This window comes from Geotrypetes seraphini, chromosome 2, assembly GCF_902459505.1.
Source record: "Geotrypetes seraphini chromosome 2, aGeoSer1.1, whole genome shotgun sequence".
Classification (NCBI taxonomy): Eukaryota; Metazoa; Chordata; class Amphibia; order Gymnophiona; family Dermophiidae; genus Geotrypetes; species Geotrypetes seraphini.
Genome location: NC_047085.1, coordinates 183998107 through 184019485, shown reverse-complemented (window position 1 = coordinate 184019485; position 21379 = coordinate 183998107). Strand labels below are relative to the sequence as shown.

The following is a 21379-nucleotide window of genomic DNA, read 5'->3' as shown; positions in this document are numbered from 1 at the left end:
TTTTTTTTTTTCTTTGTTTCTTGTATAATAGATTTAAAAAATAAGGAAATTCAATTGTACTTCTCCTCTTACAAATGTGTTGAAAATGGGAGAACATTAACCTTTCAGGTCTGATTTGCATTTCAAAGCATAAACTACTTCATCTATAGTGATTTATGATCAATTTCCCAGTATCATTTATCATCTTATTATTTATTTTCTCAGTGACTTAAGTTCAGGAGCATATATACACGACACACAAAAACCCCTTCTTTCTCTTTTATGAACAAATCCTACATTGACTGACAAGTTGCCACCTGCTATTTCTGTGTGCAGCTGAGCATGGCAGCCATGTTATGGATGCAGGCATGGCATCCTGCCAGGAAGCAGTCATCAGACAAGGCTGGGCTCCTTTCTCTAAGTGCTCTAGGTGAACCGTTGACCTGCTTGTCTGGATTATGATTTCTTTATTTACAGTAATCCTTGCAAATCAGCCTCCTATTCATACCAGTTTGCACTTTTATGTTGCCTTGGGGGTCATAAGATCCTACTTTCTTTGTAGCTGGGGCATGCTGCAGCCCGCCACAGTCTAGAGCAGTGTTCTTTGTTGCAAGACCCGGGAACCAGTGGCAGCTCCCATTGACTGTAAGCGTGGATCCCTGACTCTGTCTTTCCAATATGTACTGTCCCCCTCAGCTTCTCCACAGGCTTGTTGCTGGTGCTGCTTCCAGAACATGTCATTTGTTTTCTTATGGCACTGTGTGGCTCTCAGTGAGTTTAAGGTGCACAGTGCCCAAGCGACACTGAGAACAGCCTGGGAGTTCGGCTCCCACAAGGCTGAAGCTCACATTGCTGGAAGTCAGCAGAAGAGCAATTCTGTAAATGCCAACAGCAGGCCTCTGTAACAGATGTGGGAGAGGGATTAACAAAATCAGGGGAGTGACAGCTTGGAGGGGAAGGGGAGGAGGGCATAATGGTGGAAGCTAATTGGTGGGAGAGGTGGGTGCAGGATTTGGATGGGACTTGAGGAAGAGTGTGTTGAAAAAAAAAAGGGGAGTGGTGGGGAGAGGGAGTGAGAGAAAGAGAGGAATGTGGGGGGAGAAGATTTCATTTTAGTTACACCAGTTGCTCCACAAACACATGAGCAAGCAGGCCAATCAAATCATCGGTCAATGACTCCCCTCTCTTTGTAGGTGTCAGCTCTCTGGGTGTTTGATGTTACCTTTACCATTTCCAGGGAACAGTATTTTGTTTAGAATTTCATACCCTCAATCATTTTGAAAGCTGGCTCCTACATCCCCTTAGTCCAGATTGTTCACATCATTGGAGAAAGATCCTTCTCCCTTGCTGTGAGCCAGCTCTGGTGGGAGTCACACAGCTGAAGGTTTCCTTATTTGTGTCAGATACCTTTGGGCTGGCACTGCATTTCCTCTGTCATAAAGGAATATTTGTTTCAATGTGAGCAAGAGCAAAGTGATGCATTTGGGACAGAGGAACCTGAATTATAGCGACGTGATACAGGGTTCCACATTAGGAGTCACTACTCAGGATAAGAATCTAAGTATCATCATTGAGGTTACGCTGAAACCCTCAGCTCAATGTGCGGCGGTGGCTAAGAAAGTAAATAGAATGTTAGGAATTATCAGGAAAGGAATGGAAAACAAAAATGAACATGCCATAACACCCTTGTATTGCTCTATGGTACGGCTGCACCTTGAATATTGTGTGCAATTCTGGTCACCGTATCTCAAAAAAGGATATAGTGGAATTAGGAAAGATTCAGAGAAGAACAACAAAAATGATAAAAGGAATGGGATGACTTCCTTATGAGGAAAGGCTAAAGCATTTAGGGCTTTTCAGCTTGGAGAAGAGATGGCTCAGGTGTGATATGACAGAGGTCTATAAAATATTGAGTGGAGTGGAAAGGGTAGATGTGGATTGCATGTTTATTCTTTCCAAAAATACTAGGACTAGGGGGCATGCGATGAAGTTACTAAGTAGTAGATTTAAAACAAGCCATAGAAAATATTTATTCACACAACATGCCGGAGAATGTGATGGAATCAATTAGCTTAGCAGGGTTTAAAAAAGGTTTGGGTAATTTCCTAAAAGAGAAGTCCATAGGCCATTATTGAGATGGCTTGGGGAAATCCAGTGTTTATTCCTGGGATAATAAGCAGCATAAAATCTGTTTTTCTCCTTGGGATTTAACTAGGTACTTGGGACCTGGTTTGGCCACTGTTAGAAACAGGATACTGGGCTTGATGGACCTTTGGTCTGCAACCAGTAAGGCAATTCTTATGTTCTTATGTTTCCCTAACATTTAAACTACTATCCTTAGCATGAGAAAATCTCATTCAGGGGGTCATTTAATAAAGTCATTTTCACACCTATGGGGCCACATAGATGTATACATGAGCTGTTAGAAAATTCGGACCAATATAAAAGTATGTGCATTGACATGATAGTCCATACTGTGCTGGTAGGAGTACACAGGGAAGAGTTTTCAAGTGCACGAGTAGATTGTAAAATATACTGATTTACACATGCACTTGAATAATCTAGGTGCCTATGTGCTTTTATAAAACAAAACCTCACTAGACGCCTACTTGCCCTCTTAAGCTAGGCATTGTGTTATAAAGTTACTCTCTTAAGGGGTCTACAGAGAGGCTGACTGTATAAATAACATTCTCCCCTTCTATGTCCCTGTACAGATCCAAATCTAACTTTCCACTGTGTGCCAGTGTTGTACGAGAGCTATACTACTGCAGTAACATTAAAAACAGCAGCTCAAATGAGCATGGACTTCTCATGCTGCGTGCAGGTATCCAAACTCACTTAGATTATTTTCTTAAAAACATGAAATGATCCAATTACATGTAATTCATTGCTTGAACAATCTGGCGTGTGATAAAGGACTTTCTGATCCTGCCAGGTGTTCTTTACTACCCCTTGGAAGAGTGAAATCACATTATGTTGTTTTGTTGTGAGATTTGAAAGGCCGTTTGCTCCCCTGAGGCTTGCTGCTCCAGAGCATAACCCCCCCCCCCCCCTTTTGCCACAGTAAATTTCAATCTTGCCTTCATTTTCACTTCAGTGGGCAACAGTTCTTGGGGACAGTCAGTGGCTTGCTGCGATCTTATAACATCACTGGGAGATGCTGCCGGGTTGTCGTTACCTTCAAGTTTTGCCATTTACCTTCTGTTACTGAGTTGAGGTTCCCCATATTCTCGGCGCTGATCTGGGCTAGTTTCTCAAGAACCAGAATCTGTTTGGCAAGCCTGTCCAGGAGATCTTTTATCACCAAAGCAGCTTTACCCGAGCACATGATTTGCTGCCAAAAAGGAAACAAGAACCACTTTATTAACAAGCCCCAGCAGGGCCTCCATAAAGAAAACCCACCTGAGAGAGCCGTTGCCCACAACAGGCTGCAACAAGCCTCACATACCTGCTCATAAAGCTTGAAGTGTACTGGCAAGCACAACAAAAGAAAAGAACGAACAGACTTCAGGGTTAAATATAATTAGATTAGTGGCAGTATTCAAAAGAGCGGCCATTTTTCTTTATGCCCAGGACTCAGCAGCCCTGTCCCATTTAGGTAGGACAGCTGAATACGGTAACTTTGCCCTGTAAAGTTAGGACTTCTACTTATAGAGTCCACTTAGGGGCGTAGTTATCAATGTGGGCTACTGTTAAGTTGTAATATTTTACCACTAGCTCATGCTTTTATAGCACAGGCCCCATTTTATGTAATTAGATACAATCATTAATAACTGGGGTTAACAGTAAATTAACACCTCTTAACAGTAGCCCCTGTTCACAACTTCCTCTTTTAAATGGGTAAATTTGTCTGAATGGCAGCTCAGTATTGTTTCTATGTGGATAAATATAAGGCCTGCCTCAACCCCCTCCCCCCGTCCCTCCTTTTACACTTCTCCCCTGTATTCGCAGAGGTTAGGGGCAGAGCGGACCCGCGAATACGGAAAAACCACAAATAACTTTTTCATAAGTTATTTGCGATTTTCTATTAAAAACCCTCGGGAAAATGACGAAACCGTGAATAGCTTCCAACACATTCTCCTTGTGCACACCGGGAGAGAACCTCCGCAGAGCCAGAGTCAGACTTCCCCAATGACCCACCGTGCTGAAAAGTCCAGGGCTCTGGAGCAGGACCAAGCTCCATGCTTGCGTGCTGGGCTCGGTCTCGCCCACCCATCCTTTCAGGCGGCGGTGTGAGCTCCTAGCTCAAGCTCTGGCACAACTCCCTCCCCCCCTCTCATTTCTGGCAAACCGAGATGGACGAGGCGGCAGCGCCGAGCTCTGGGTCCGCTCTGCCTGCTCGCACCATGCCTGGCTTTTAGGAGAGCAGCAGCCGCTGCCGCAGCGTCCAGCTCTTCCCGTGAGAACCAGGTAAGTGGAAGGCTCCCTGCCCATTTCCTGTCCCCCCAGTTCAGCTCTCAGTCCCCGCGCGCTTGATATTCCAGCCCTTTCCCTTGCGCTCTTTCTCTGCCTCATGCTCCCCCTGCACTCATGGATGATGCCATTTGGGGGAGGAGTTAGCAGGCGCAAAAATCGCAAATAAGCAAAACTGCGAATGCAGAAACCACGAATTCAGGGGGGAGAAGTGTACTTAGGGTTACCAGACATCTGGATTTACCCAGGCATGTCCTCTTTTTGGAGGACTGTCCAGGCATCCAGATGGGTTTTCATAACCCGGAACTTTGGGTTTTGAAACCACTGGGCTCGGGACCACGTCTGGAGGGCATCTGTGCATGTGTGGATGCGACACGATGATGTCATCCACACGGGCTTTGTGTGGGGCCAGTGTTGGGGGGGTGGAACGGGGCAGAGCTATGGGTGGAATAGTTTAGTTCTTCCTTTGCTTTCTTCTTCTTGCATTTTTTTTTCTCCCTATCCTACTGTTTTTACCTTATTTGTTCATATCTCTTGATATTGTATACCTTTCCTGCCCTTGATTGTCATTTTGGCCTGGATTCTGTATAGGATCCATGTTACAGATGCCGGTTACAGAATCAGGTTAGAGTAGACACGGCCGCTACACTTATCACAGCAAGGGATCTCCCTGCCTCGATAGGTATAGCGGCCACGGCTGCCTGTCCCCCAACCCCCGACGATTGCCCTGCCTGGGGAGGATTTTTTTAAAAACGTACATCCCGATTGGCAGACTAGACAGCTGTAGAACGCCTATAGCTGCCTAAAATCGGGTCACACTTTGGAGAATCTGGGCCTTTGTGTCTAGTATTGTTAATTGTACAGTATACATTTTCATGTTGTGTTGGTTTATAAATTATTTCCCTTTGATTTTTATCTATTGTTAACCGCTTTTATTTGACTTTTTTGTTAATATTGGCGGTATATCAAATAAAATAACCATAATTATAACTGTATCGGGGCAGGGCCACACATCCTCTTTTTTTGAGGACAAAATCTGGTAACTCTACTTTTACTAAGCAGATACAATTTGAAGGCCCAACTTTAGTGCAGGAAGAGGCGGTCGGAGCATACCGCGAGTGATTTCCTTCACTCACCGGTGCTCCAGCTGCTCTCTCCGGCCTCTCCGGCTGCCCTCTCCTGCGGTAGGAAAATACCATGAATGACTGGGACCATGAATTACCGACCGCGAATGACTGGGGGAGCATTGTATTACTGGGATTAAGCATTGAAAGTTGGACTGATGAAGAGTTTTTGGTGAATTAATATTCTCATTGACACTGCCTTGGGGCTTTCACCTCTAGTGGTCTCGGTATTAATTCATACAAATCTTATTTGGATATGTAACTATTGTCTACATATTTGGAAGTTTTCAACTGGTCCAATTTCAAGGAGAGTCCATACTTAACATCTTCCACAGAAAAGTGGCCCAAATAAAGGGGTCCCTAACTCTGGACCTAGTTAAAATCATGCACCAAAGCTTTGAATAACTTCATTAGAGGCCCCTGAAAAAATTTCATCAATTTCTGAGGTAGTCGAGTGTGGAGCTCTGGACCACTTGACATGGAATGACCTCATACCCGTAAACTTTGAAGTAGTGTGCATTATTCACTATTTTGCATAACTTTGAGCATCATTTATAGAATAGCACTCAGCCTTTGTTTGTTTTTTTCAGTGCCAATTTTTTTAAGTGCCATATATATGGAATCTAGTCCTAAGTAGGCATTAGCACTCAATGCATGTTTAATAAATGGGCCCCTATGTTAGCTGCTGTGTTGCACCACTTGCTTTGCTGACTGCATTTCTGGTTCAGACTTTCTTGTTCTGGCCCTGCCCCTAGATGTGGATCTAGTGAGCCAAACAATGCACCAGCCATGGGGGAGGGAGGAGATGGAAAAAAAAGGGTTCAGAGGAGGAATGAAGGTGAGCCTTGTTTGCAAAGGAGGGAAGAAGAGGGCTTTGTTATTTGGGGGAGGGGGGAAGGGATGGGAGAGCACAGCCAATATTCAGTGCCTGTATCCGCATGGCTAGCTGGGCAAAGTTAAGTCTTCTGTTTGTGAAGTCCTATGTGTCTGGTTAGCTGTGAAGAGACTGGCACTGAAGATTGCTGGCACCCACATAACTCCCAGATCCTCCTCGACTCCACCCCTGTAAAACCCCTGTGTGGCCTGGTTCCAAAATGGCCGGTTAGTGTCAGTCTTCAGTGGCACAGCCCTGTTAAGAGCCGCTGATTATCAGCAGATAACTGGCCCCAAGCAATTTAAGCAGGCAGAAGCCTCTTCCAGCTGCTTAAATCACTTTGAATATCAACCCTGCTAAGGCAGTTGTATGCATATGTTATAAAAAATATTGCTGATTGCACTGCTAGCACTTAGGCGCCTAACTGTAGCAGTCACACATACGTTAATATTCTATAACTTATGCAGGCCAATTGGTGCTGAACGTTTGTCGACCTGTTACAGAATGAGAGGGATGGTGTACTGTCCCTGATGCACACGTCTGCAGCTGCGTAGTTCAACAGCCACCATTTTGATCAGCTTCAACAATGTTAACTGCTACTGAAAGGGTCTCTTGTGGAGTCTTTAGGAAACCTGAGGCATACCTGAACAAGGTGGGTACAATACTGCAGGTGCCGAACAAGACTGATATCCAGGCTCTCATTCCCCGTGGTCAGCGGCAAAGGACTGCCAGCGACACTGGTACCTACTCCCGTGTCTTCTGTCAGAGCTTCACTGAGGTGCCCCCTGGCCTCTGAGTGATCCAACCTGTAACTGTGAACACAGGAATGACTAATGAGGTGCTTGGTGGCCTTTTAAACCAACACCAGAGTCATTTTAAAATGATTAGTATCAAACTCAGAGATATTATAGAGGGTTAGCAAACATGATCTGGAGGTTTGAAATGGGGCCAGAGGACCCTGGGCCCCCAGGCCTTAAGGGGCATCAAACATTGGGAGCAGTGCAGTTTGATAGATGAGGCCCTTTGAGTGGTTAAGCTATTTGTATATCTCACTTTAGCTTGGGCCTAGACCCAAGGACTGGGTTGAGAGTGCCTAATCTAGACCCTTTACACTTGATATATTGGTCATCTTTCTCTGTATTTTCTAAGGGCCAATGTTTTACTTCTTTTCCGCAGTGTTTCTGGGGCCACCCCCACCCCTGTAACAAGAGGTACAGCTACACAGAAAATCACAACCAAGGTGAAAATCTCATGCACGTAAGGAGAAGGAATGGCAAAAATCAGAACTGGGATATTGATTTGGATCCAGCTTGTCTGGTTCATTTTAAAAAATTATGCTACACATAAAAGATTTCCAATCTATGAGCTTGCTTCTTTGGTAACTGCACAAGAGTTAGTGTGAACCACTTGTCACTTCTTGTGACTTACCTGCTTTTCTCGGTCTCTGTGTCGGAAAATACAGAGTCAGCACCTCCACTAATGCAAACTTCCTCCTCCTCCACATGAATTTCATCTTCAAAGTCAGAGGTATTCAGGAAATCAAAACTCTCTAAAGCGCTCTCAACTGTTAGACTTATACTGGAAGACCTGCTGCGGTTAACAACTGGCTTGCACTGCAAAGACAGATTGAACTGGTGAAGGGCAAACACATTTCTGGCCACAGGTAAATAAAGACATTGGTAAATAATAAAAAGGATGTAACAATAGGTTCCAGCTAGAGCCTTTCTTTGAATTTACTTGATAGAAGAATAGGATTTAGATAGGAATCTAGGAGACACCATTAAAACACAGCATCTAGGGCAGTGTCTCTCAAATTTTCTCGAGCTGGGGCAATTAATGTTATAAAACATTAATCTTTAACGAGCCTCAATTCATATCAAAAATGATTGTCCCATATAATTCTTCTCGCTCTCTACGATCGTCTTCATTAAATCTGCTTTCAATCCCGTCTTTGAGGGTTATCGGCACAAGACGAAATGATATGTTCTCAGTAGTGGCACCTTCCTTGTGGAATGCCCTTCCAAATTTTATTAAACTTGAAAAAGATATCACTTCTTTTAAAAAAATTTTAAAAACATATTTATTTCAAGATGCATTTGATTTATGATAAACATATTCCAATTTCCTGCATTCTTATAATAATCAACTAAAATTTCTAATATATCTATTCCATTTTTTACCTAATGTGCTTCCCTTTTTATGTAATTTCACTAAATATTACAATTGTAACTTTTTCCCCTCTTACCTACTCATTCATGTATGTCTAAATCCTCTGTCTAATGTCTTGTCCCATCATATTAAATGTAATACCAAAATCTGTTGATTTTTAATTTGTACATCGCTTAGATATTGTAATAAGCGATCCATCAAATGTAAATAAACTTGAACTTGAACTTGAACTAAAAGTAGTGGCCATGGCTTGAGGTACCCAGAAGTGTGTGGACGTCACCGTGATTACATCACACATATGCGTGACATCATCATGTCAACGTCAGCGCATGTGCAGAGGCCCTCCAGATGGGCCCTGAGACGCCAGTAGAGGGTGCCAGCAGGGAAGAGGGCCGGAGAGAAGGAGAGGCACTGGCGCCAGCTGATTACCTACAGCAGTGTTTCTCAACTACTTCAAGCTAAGTACCTCCTAAGTCTACCAAATATCAACTGGGTACCTCAACCACAGACCCCCCTAGGCCCACCCAAGCTCTGCCCCAGATCCCATCCCCTTTACTAATTGTAATGCAATTTTTTCCATTCATTTTTCATATCCACACATTGTACACAGCAGATATAAATTCTCAAAACTGACACATTTCAATCACTATATTGAAAATAAAATCATTTTACCTGGAAGCTGCTGTAATTAGCTTTAAAGGTGATACTGGGAGGCCAGGGGGGAAGCCGGAGGACGCTAGAGAGAAGGGGGAAACATGCAGTCCTTCGGCAAATCGGGCAGCGCTAGCGCTGTACCGCGTATGGAAGTCAGCTGGCAGGCGCCTCTCTTCCTCCTCAGTGTGCCGCGGCACACTCGGAATCTCAGGAGGCACACAGTTTGAGATACACTGGTCTAGGGGCATGTGTATGAGAAAAAAGAAGTTCCCCATTGTTCTTCATGTGTCTGCCTCAGTGGTGTAGTAAGGGGGGTGCGGACCGCCCCGGGCGCAAAGTCAGGGGGGGAGCTGGCACCTCTCCGCCCAGCCCTGCCAAAGCACGCCACGCTCGCGCCATCCCTCCCCCACCCTGTACCTCTGTATTATCTTCGCTAGCGCAAGCAACTTCTGCCTGTTGTTTGCGTCAGCCTGGTTCCCATCTGAATCACTTCTAGGTCACGGGGCCAGGAAGTGACATCAGAGGGAAATTCAATGCTGGTGGGGAGGGAGCATGCTGCAGAAGCCACTTGCGCTGCTGAACATTAAGAGGTACGGGGAGGGGAGGAGAGCACAATTGTGGAATGGGGGTAGGTGGCACAGAAGGAGTAGGGGCATGGAGAGGAGGGCACAGGGGGGGTACCACCACCCCGGATGCCTCCTATCCTTACTACACCACTGGTCTGCCTATAGCTGATTGCCACCTTCTACTGATCTATGCAGTATCTCACAGCAACTCAAGATAGAGATAGTGATTTAGGTCTCTTGCATTCAAATAATATATTTAGACTGTGAGATCAACTGATTTTCCTACTCAATGGGAATCAAATTGTTTGAAAAAAAAAAAAATAGCTTTACATTTTATTTATCAAACGTATTAACCACCTGTAATTTTTAATATAATTTATTAAAGAGCAACAAAAATAAAACTGGCCAAAATCCTGTGAAAGAAACAGAGAAAGTGAAAGGGGGAAGAAAAGGAAGAGAAGGTATTGAACCGGATTCTGTAACAAGAACTGTTTTCAGTGGCCGTTTTATATGCGGCCGCCAATCGTGTGTCAATCACGCGACGGCACCAGGTACAGAAATGCACCTCTGGCAAAGGTAGGCGCTGGAAATGTAGCCAGGGGTTTCCAGGCCAATATCTCTGGCACCTACCTTTGATGTGAATCACGCCTCTATAGGCAGTTTAGGCCACCTAATGTCACTTAGAAACATAGAAACATGACAGCAGATAAAGGCCAAATGGCCCATCTGCAGTAATCATTATCTTTTCCTCTCTCTCAGAGATCTCACGTGCCTATTCCACGCCTTCTTGAATTCAGACACAGTCTCTGTCTCCACCACCTCTTCTGGGAGACTGTTCCATGCATCTACCACCCTTTCAGTAAAAAAGTATTTCCTTTGATTACTCCTGAGCCGATCACCTCTTAACTTCATCCTATGCTCTCTCATTCCAGAGCTTCCTTTCAAATGAAAGAGTCTCGACTCGTGCGCATTTACACCACATAGGTATCTAAACGTCTCTAAAACTATCAAATAGTAACAAAATTAATTAATTAATAGTAAAGCAAATGTTACTAGCCAGTGACAGGGCCCGCCCAAATTGAGAGAACTCTTCTTATTGTATTTTTTTAATATTTATAAATTGTGGAGAAAAAGCCTCAATTCCGGTAACATTAACAGCAATCCAAAAGGATTTTAGGCTGCTCATTGCAACTTCTTCATCGGCACAAAAAAAAAAAACTCCACTATAATTAAGTTACTCTCAAATCGGGCCTCAGCCCGCCATTGTGCACAGGGCAAAAAAGGAGAAGTACTTCTACTTAGCTTTGTGACGTGGAAACAAGATGAATCACTGCATGCGCATTCCACAGTAACGTTAACAGAGCCGTTGTTCCATCCACGTCCTTTCACAGCCACCGATAAGAGCCTTGTATCACCTAAACTGGCTGCCTCAGGGATGTTAGTATCTGAAGCTCTCCATTCAGCCGTATGAAGAAGTTGCAATGATCAGCCTACAAAGTTTTATGCAGGGGCATCAATACCTCCTTTTTCCTACTGGTCATACCTCTTCCTATGCACCTTAGCATCCTTCTAGCTTTCGCCGTCACCTTTTCAACCGGTTTGGCCACCTTAAGATCATCACATACAGCCATACCCAAGTCCCGCTCTTCTGTTGTGCATATATGTTCTTCACCCCTAAAATGTACTGTTCACTTGGGTTTTTGCAGTCTTGTATTTCTTAGCATTAAATTTTAGCTGTCAAATTTCAGACCATTCTTCGTGTTATTTTCACCATCCGGGTTGTTTACTGTTTTGCAGGTTTTGGTATCGTCCGCAAAGAGGCAAATGTTACCTGACAGCCCTTCAGCAATATCGCTTATAAAAAAGTTAAAAAAGAACAGGCCCAAGAACAGAACATTGAGGCACACCACTGGTAACATCCCTTTCCTCAGAGCAATCTCCATTGACCACTACATTCTGTTGTCTTCCACTCAATCTGTTCCTGATCCAGCCCATCACTTTGGGGCCCACCCCGAGAGCACTCAGTTTATTTATTAGACTTCTGTGTGGAACACTGTCAAAAGCTTTGCCAAAATCTAAATGCATCACATGTAGCGCACTCCTTCTACCCAATTTTCTGGTCACCTAATCAAAGAAATTGATTAGATTTGTCTGACAAGACCTACCGCTAGTGAATCCATGTTGCCTCTGGTCCTGTAATCCACCAGATTCCAGAAACTTCACCTTTCTTTGTTTTAAAAGCATTTCCATTAATTTGCTTACCACGGAAGTCAGACTTACAGGCATGTAATTCCCTACTTCTTCCTTACTTCCACTAAACTAAACTAATTTGCCACACAAACATACGATCCACACAAAGCAAATTAGTGAAGATTACTATATGAAGGAATGTTTCTCAGAGCACCATATAAAGGATCATATAGGCTTTCACCCTTAATTTCAGTGATGATGGTTGTCTTTCATTGACCAAACCTTCATCCGCCACTTCTCCAGTTCTCCACACCACATCCGCCCTTCTCCAGTCCTCCTGTATCACTCCCGACTCTAGAGACTTGTTGAAAAGGAGCCACCAGAACTTCCCTAAGTTCCTTCATCACCCTCAGATGTACACCATCCGGCCCCATCGCTTTGTCTACCGTTAATTTAACTAGCCCCTCACGAATACAATCCTCTGAAAATCAATCAGGGTCTACCACTACTATATCCATATTTGTGTTTGTCTTCTGTGGTACCACTCACAGTGCTTCAGCCGTGAATACAGAACAGAAATATTTGTTAAGCAATTCAGCTGGCATTAGCCACACCCACAGTGGCATTAGGCAGCCTAAAGCATCTACAGAAGCGTGATTCCGGTGCCAATTTTTTAGGCACCAGTAGGCGTCTTGAAACTCAGTTAAAAACGTCATTTACATGTGATTTTTACTGAGCTTGGATGCCTACCAATGCCTAGAAAATCGGCACCAGTTAGAGAACCTGGGCCATTAAGCATATCAGAGAGAAACAAATGGGCAACAACAGAGAGGACAGCGTAAAACGACTTGTCCAAGTTCAGCCTCAAGGACTGCAAATAGGCCATATTTTCAGGATATTCTTAATGACTATGCATGAGAATTAGCATTAAGTGGAGGTAATGGGCATGCAAATCTCTCTCATGCTTATTCATTAGGAATACCCTGAAAATATGGCCTGTTTGCTGTCCTCGAGGACTGAACGTGGTCAAGCTTGATGGAAAGGAAGATTCAGCTTCTGAGATCACTTGGGGGAAGATTTTCAAAGCTTTAACATGGTCGCTATACTGATTCCAGTTGGTTTAGCATTCATGTATTTTAGTGGCAGAATTATCAAGATGGCGTACTGTGGTCTTTTCCGAGCTTCCCAGCAGTATCTGACTTTGCCATGCAAATGTATTACAGTGAGGTCATTAATATTTAAATGAGCACTCTGGACAATTCTCTATTATCACTGAGTGATTCCCTAACCTTGCTGTCCTACATTTTGCAAGCAAAATATTTCGGCAGGTCTGAGCTGTCCTAGCCTTACTTTTTGGTCAGTGCCTGAGCGCTGATTGGCTCAGGCATCGACAGGAAAGTAAGGCTTGACAACTCTGACCTGCCAGAAAATTTTGCCACCGTAAATCAACCTTCCTTCCTGTCAGTGGAAGGGATGCCCATTCCCTCCCTCCGCTGCTGTTAAGCAAACCCCCGGCCCTCCCCCCTTCAGCAGTGGGAGAGATGCCCATTCCCTCCCGCCGCCAAGCAACCCCTCCTACCCACCCCTGGCAGTGGGAGGGATGCCTACTCCCTCCCACCACTGCCGTTGTACCCCTGATGACCACCCCGTGCCTCCGACACCCCTTGTCCCCTTACATTGCTTAAAGGCCGGCCGGAGGGATGCTTCCTACCTCTGTCCAGCAGGCCTGCCTCTTCAAAATGGTGGGCCTTCCCCTCCTGGTGCATCCTGGGATATGCCGGGGAGGGGTTTAAGGTATTGTGGTCCAGGTTGCTTAAGGCCCCTCCTTTGTAAACAAGGTAATGGGGTGTGTGTGTGGGGGGGGTATCATCAGAGGCATGGGGGTTACTGGGGGTAATATGGCAGTGGCAGGAGGGAGTGGGCATCCTTCCTGCCAGTCTTCAATTTGGGGTCTTTATTTATTTTTTATTTGTGCGTTTATTCTGCGCATGTGTCGATCACTATCACCAGTGATCGGCACATGCAAATTTAGTGACCCTCTGCAACTCTCCGCCAACCTCGTTTGCATGCGTGTTTTTTTAAAGAATGACTCGCCTTTTTGAAATTGTTATAGTTGCAGCTGCGACAGCGGACAATCAGAATTTACCACCAACATTTGAGAATCTTCCCCTTGGTTCACTAAAATACAGTGTCTCACACTACCATTAAGCTGATGACTCGCATTATGTGCTTCTTTTACAACGGTGCGCTAGCGATTTTAGCGCACGCTAAAATGCTGCATGTGCTAGCCGCTACCACCTCCTTTTAAGCAGGCGGTAATTTTTCGGCTAGCATGCGCTAATCCTATGCATGCGCTAAAAACGCTAGCGCACCTTTGTAAAAGGAGCCCTATGTGTAAAGGGGCCAATTCACTAATCAACAGGCCTAGTAATTCATGTTTTAAATTATCTTGGTGACAAATAAATCTTAGATATTTTAACTGAACACTAATTACTGCAGCTGAACTCGTAAAATTCAGAAATTTTAGACAGCAAGAACAGATAGCTCTCAGCAGTCTACAATTTCTGTTTATTGCCTGTATATTATCATAATAAATGGACTGAGACAGAGGCACCATTATCAAGCGGCCAAAGTGTCATCTCTAGATTTTTTTTGGTATTTGTTTCAAGTTTCATGTTTATTTAAAATTTGATATACCACTTAAAAGGAACTAATAGAAATCTCTCAAAAACATTTTCCGGAGATTTGAACAATAAGATGACTTCATTGATCTCTTATGTACACTTATGAAACCTTAAAAAAAATACCCAAAGCAAACAAAAGACATCATTGTCAGAAGTATTACTGTTTACTTGAGTGGAAGAGGAGAAGGAAACTGTTGAAAGACCCTGAAAAACAGGTCACATGGTTGTCAAGGCTTGTGCCAGCGCTGAATGCCATGAGATCAGTCACACTTCTCGTCACAGTCTGCTTAACCTCCTCATTTCTACTTGAAAGCACCTTGGATGGCTACTTGCTTCCATTTCACTTTCACATGTTCTATTTCAATTATCTTTCCATGTCGGCGTATGCTTCATTTATCTACGTTTCAATGTTGTGAACTTTTTATAATATCTGTTCTAGTTTATACTGTATGTTGAAAAATATCATGTATCATGACCTAGAAACAGTTCATTATTATCAGTAGCTAATTTATTCTTGCGTTATGGCTGGTAATCTACACAAGAAATGCCCTGTTGGGTCTGATCAAAAGTTGATCCAGTCCAGCATTCTGCTTTCAGCAGTGGCAAATCAAGGCCACAAGTATCTAGCAAAATTCTGCAGATAATCTGTGTCTTTCCTAAAGTCTGGCTTATTAATAATGGTTTACGGACCATTCTCTCAGGAGCTTGTCCAAACCATTTTAAAACCCAGTTATACTAACTTCTATTACCACATCATCCAGAAAATGAATTCCAGAGTTTAACCGGGTGTTGAGTGAAAAAATATTTTCAGTCTTTATTTTAAATATGTTAATTTTCAAATTCATGGTGTATCCCTCTAGTCTTTGGGCTAGATGCACAAAACAGTCGTTGAACAGTGACTGATGTTCCAACAAATTTGCATTTACACGGAGGTTACTCCTAATCCTGTCCAATAAGTCACTGTGAGAGTGACTTTAACAAATGCACAGAGCTGGTTTGGGGAAGCCCAAACAACTGAGTGGCAGGGGAAGCCCCAAAGCAGCCTCCTGCTACTCAGCTGTTGTTTTTTTTTCTCTTTTTTTAATGGCACAGATGTTGTGCATGTGTTACACACACACAAAATATCTGCTGGCCCCCCTCATGATGATGGTCCTCCCCAATGACCTCCCCCCCCCGATGACCTCCCCTGGAAACAGAATAGAGGCAGGAGGTATGCCCAAACCCTCCTGCTACAGTGGAACCCCTCTATCCCTGCACCAACCAAAATTGGCAGGAGGGATGCCTTCCTCTTCCTGGTGCATCTTGGGATGAATGGGGAGGGGCCTAAGACCCTGATTGGCTCAGACACCTAAGGCCCTTCCTGTCAATTTTTTTTTTTAGGAAGGGGAACGGGGAAGGGTTTGGTTCGGGGGGATCATGGGGGATGGCAGAGCAGGGGAGGGTTTTGCGGTGGCAGGAGGGAGTAGGCATCCCTCCTGCCGATTTTGGCTGGTGTGAGGTGGGCTTCACAGTGACAGGAGGGAGTGGGCAACTCTCCTGCCTCCATTTATTCCAGGGTAGGTCATCGGGGGAATTCTTTTTTATGGTCCAAATATTGTGTGTGTGTTATACACAACACATGTGCCCATAGAATAAAATGGAACCCCCCCCCCCAAAAAAAAAAAAATAAAAACCCAGGCAGATCTGTCGGTAACACAGTCTAAACCTGTCAGTTTTTTCGGGTTGGTAGAGGTGATCGCTATTTTTTGTGCATCGTGCCGGTTGGCTAGTTTACATGGTGTTTACCTAATTTGCATGGCTGAGTCAAAGAAAGAGTGATTGCGTGGAAAACCAAGCAGTGAGCCATTTTATGCATTGGGTTGGCAAATACGATCGGCCACTAAACCAGTCAAACCAGTGTGGCAACGATCATTAGGCAATCGGAGACTTTAGTGCATCTAGCCTTTTGTACTTCTTGAAAGAGTAAACAACTGATTCACATTTATCTGTTCCACTCTAGTTTATAGACTGCTATCATATCTCCCCTCAGCTGCCTCTTCTTCAACCTGAAGAGTCCTAACCTCTTTAGTCTTTCCTAAAATTAGTGTTTCCATTCCCTTAATCATTTCAGTCACCCTTCTCTATAACATTTCTAAATCTACTGTATCTTTCTTGATATGTGGCAACCAGAATAGTGCACAAAATTTGAAGCAATACAAAGGCACTACAATGTTCTCTAATTTTGCTCTCCGTTCCTTTCCTAATAATTCCTAAATAAATAAATTTCAAGTTTATAGTATCATAGTACAACATGTAGGCAAATAAAGACCAGTATGGTTCTTGCCCAGTAAGGTGGCTAGTGTTGTACATGGTACTCACTTTTTGTAAGTTGCATCCAAGTTTTATTTAGAATTTGATTAATCGCTTAATCATACTTCAAAGTGATATATATTGTTCAACTAAAAAAACTTTACAACTTTAAGGGGGAACACATATGCAAGCAATACTCAACGTACATGACATACACTACAAAAGGGGAAAAAGGGTAAGAAATACAATTAATAGAAAAGAAAAATCTTTTACTGCTTCTATATAGTTGTTATTTCTCTTTAATTTTTGTTTGATTTCCTTACACATCCAGGGTGGGAATATATTACTACTTTAAATAAGAGTGGGCTATTGGAAGAATAAGTGTATTTATATCAGTGGTTCCCAAACCCTGTCCTGGGGGACCCCCAGCCAGTTGGTTTTCAAGATATCCCTAATGAATATGCATGAGAGAGATTTGCATATAATGGAAGCGACAGGTATGCAAATCTCTCTCATGCATATTCATTAGGGATATCTTGAAAACCCGACTGGCTGGGGGTCCCCCAGGACAGGGTTTGGGAACCACTGATTTATATTATTGATTAAGTAAAGGGGGGGAAAGGATTACTTTGGAATATCTGTAAGTTAAATGTGCTTTTCTTGTTTTATTATACATCTAGATACATGTGTATTGCACTGTTAATACTTGAAAATCAATAAAGATTTTTTTAAAAAAGACAAGAAATCAAACAAATAAGGGGTTAAACATCAGGAGGGGATAAATAAAAATAACAGAGCATAAAATTCAAAGGAGCAGACCAAATCTAAGAAATTATTCAGTCAAAGGCATCCTTCTATGCCAGTGAATCGCAAACTATGTGCCACGGCACACTAGTGTGCCCTGGCCTGATTGCAGATGTGCCGTGAGTTGCCCGCACCGGATTACTGCCTACAAAAGTTTTCTTAGCAAGCCCAAAGGATAAAATAACTAGAACATCGCTTCACTTAAATGGTCAAGATTACCCGATTTCTAAATCTATAAAAATATTAGGAGTTACATTAGACGTTCATTTATCTATGGTTGAACATACAAATTCAGTGGTGAAGAAGTGCTTTTTTGCACTATGGAAACTAAATATTTTGATCCTCTATCCTTTAGATTATTGGTGCAGGCATTGGTTCTATCTATATTGGATTATTGCAATATCATTTATTTGGGTGTACCTACAAAAATATTGAGAAAATTGAGATTAGTACAGAACACGGCTGTCCATCTAATATTCGGGCTGAAGAAAAGTGATCATGTTAGTCCCTACTATAGACTGCTGCACTGGTTACCGGTGGAGGCACAAGTAATATTTAAATTCTCTTGCATTTGTTTTAAGTTGGATTGGGGACTGGCCCCTATCTATCTTTTGTCTCATTTTGTGGTTCACGAGGAGAACCAGAAATTGTAATTTATTTGTCTTTCCAAAGATTACTGGTTGTAGATATGCTCCTGCCTAGCTTTTAAGATCATTTACGGCATCCTTCCTCCCTTAATCTCACTATCTTATAACTCCTCGAGTCCTGACTCTACCAGACCCGTCCAAAGGTATAAACTATCCTTCCCCTCTCTACACGGTATTCGCTATGCAGGCAAACTGGGAAAATCCCTTCTCTTCAGAATCACAGGTCTTTGGAACGACCTTACTACCCCTCTGCGGAACCTGGGCTCCCTCATTATTCCCAATTATTCCGCAAGCAACTGAAAACCTGGCTTTTCACTAAAATGTAATTCTATCCCCCCTTACTCTTCTCTTCTATATATAAGTTCATGTAAACCTTTTTTTTTCCCTTCTCTTCCTATATTTTAAGTTCTTGTAAACCATGCCGAGCTCCACATCCGGTATATAAACTCTTCTCTTCCTATATTTTAAGTTCTTGTAAACCATGCCGAGCTCCACATCCGGTATATAAACTTAAGGTTTAGTTTAGTTTAGTTAGTTTAGTAGATACAGGTCTTTTTATGTTTCAAGTAAGCAAACAGCAGTCCTGGTTAGGTAATTACATCAGTGGAGCCAGCTTGACCTACAGCGCATTTCAGAAAGAAATTAAGATTGTAGTATTTGATAGATTTATTTCCTAAATAGATTCTACTCTGAAAGGGGATAGATTCTTTTTCACTCAGAGAGTGGTAGAAAACTGGAACGCTCTTCCGGAGTCTGTCACAGGGGAAAACACCCTCCAAGGATTCAAGACGAAGTTAGACAAGTTCCTGCTGAACCGGAACATACGCAGGTAGGGCCAGTCTCAATTAGGGCGCTGGTCTTTGACCAGAGGGCTGCCGCGTGAACGGACTGCTGGACACGATGGACCACTAGTTTGACCCTGCAGCGGCAATTCTTATGTTCTTATCCTATTTTTTTTTTTTTTTTAATCTTTATTCATTTTTAAACTTATAATAAGTGTGATAACATATTCATACAAATAACCATAAATATATCACTTAATAATCAACAATGATACATATGATATTCTCTTATCTCTTCCCCGCCCCACCCTTATCTATCATATAATCAATACTTATACAACATGTAACAATATAAGAAATATATTGTACTTTTGCTATTTGTATTTTGTACTTTGCTGATTGTCCAGCTCTCTTCAATGTAAACCGCCGAGAAATCGTTTGATTGTGGCGGTATAGAAGAATAAAGTTATGTTATGTCCTGTAGACAATCAGCCAGTACCGGCACCTCTCCTCCTCCCCAGCACCTCTCCTCCTCTCTGCACCTTTCCTGTTGAGCACCCCCCCACCCCCCACTGGCGGCTCAGGGCCTGTTTGCAGGGCATGCAAGTGACATCGCGTCGATATCCGCACACTTCTGGGTGCCCTCCAGCTGCGGCCCACCTGTAGTGTGCCGCAGCTCCGGATAGTTTGCGAGACACTGTTCTATGTCTTTGTTTATGATTATGGATTTCTGATGATGGCTTGCAAAATGAAACTCAAATAACAGCATTTTAAAATTTGGGTGCCTAGTTGCACGGAATATTCATACATGGTATTGATAAAATATATTGTGGTTGTATGCAATTACTGGTATTTGTGAATTGGTTCCAAAATTTGCTACCTCTTTCTACTTTCACAAATATATTCTATTGTTCTATTAGGGCCTCCTCAGAAATAAACCTCTTGCGCATTTGGAAGTGCCATTGTCAAGGGAAGATTGACCTCATATTCATTAATAAAGGAGCTCTTTTATAAATCTGGTTAACATAACATAACTCTATTCTTCTATACCGCCATAATCAAACCATTTCGAGACAGTTTACACAGAAGAAGGCTGGACAATCGGCAAAATATAATTAATTAAAAATTCAACAATTTCTTAATTTCTTAATTTTATCCACGCTTAGGAAATGAATTTATCAAACAGCGCTGTTTTAATTACTTTTCAAAATGCACCATAAGGCAACATAACTCCTCCGATACAATTACCCCATCAAGACTGCTGCTTACTTGCTTGAAATGCAAGAGTCTTATCCAAAAAAGTCTTCTATCTGCAGCCATTAATTTTTGGATAGGCAAATAGATTAGAACGCCTAGTTATCCTCATTGGGCTGTATAATGCAAAATGAGTTAACAGGTATGTTGGGGCAATTCCCCAAATCAACTTAAAACAGATACAAGAAAATTTGAATAGTACTCGTGCCTCTACCGGGAGCTGCTAGTTATAAGCCTCCTGTAAAATCTGGACCCATAGCCCCACCTCCAGGCCCGCCTAGTTCCACACAGCCCCGCCCTGTTATACCCAAGTCATGCCCTAGCCTTGCCCCCCCAGCCCCACATCCTCAGCTTGTTCTTGTCCTCAAGACCGCGTCGGGAGGGCATCTGCGCATGCATGGATGGAACAGTTTTTACTTATTTACAGTATTTTATAGACGGTATATCAAGAAATCAATACACTTGAAACTTAATCCGTGCATGCGCAGATGCCCTCCTGACGCGGTCCCGAGGTGGAAGTTTTTCAAAACCAAGACAAAGTACCGGGTTTTGGAAAGCCGTCCGGACGCCCAGACATGTCCTCTAAAAAGAGGACATGTCTGGGAAAATCTGGACGTCTGGTAACCCTACTATTTCTCTATTGCTCCTTAATTATTTCTCCTTTAAACATTCACCTTGCTCCCTCCTTTCTCTTTCTGTTTCACTTTTCTGGAGGACAGTGTGGCATAGTGGTTAGCGCTATAGCCTCAGCACCCTGAAGTTGTGGGTTCAAACCCTGCACTGCTCCTTGTGACCTTGGGCAAGTCACTTAATCCTCCACTGTCCCAGGTACATTCGATAGACTGTGAGCCCACTAGAAAAATGCTTGAAGTACCTGTATGTAAACAAAAAGGTGATCTACAAGTCTCAAGCCCCTTTTTCCAACCACTTATTTTTCTAGTTCCTTTTAT

General features: G+C 43.0%; 1 protein-coding gene across 1 annotated transcript in view; it reads right to left on the bottom strand.

The window, feature by feature from the left end:
* The window catches only part of RIPOR2 (RHO family interacting cell polarization regulator 2), a 183813-nt gene that overhangs the window by 27914 nt on the left and 134520 nt on the right, over positions 1-21379 (bottom strand). Inside the window, exons 14-16 of the mRNA XM_033934958.1 lie at positions 7819-8003; positions 7034-7202; positions 3178-3313 (exon numbers count right to left, since the gene is read on the bottom strand). Coding sequence (XP_033790849.1) covers positions 3178-3313; positions 7034-7202; positions 7819-8003 — 490 coding nt within the window. The remainder of the gene's footprint in view (positions 1-3177; positions 3314-7033; positions 7203-7818; positions 8004-21379) is intronic.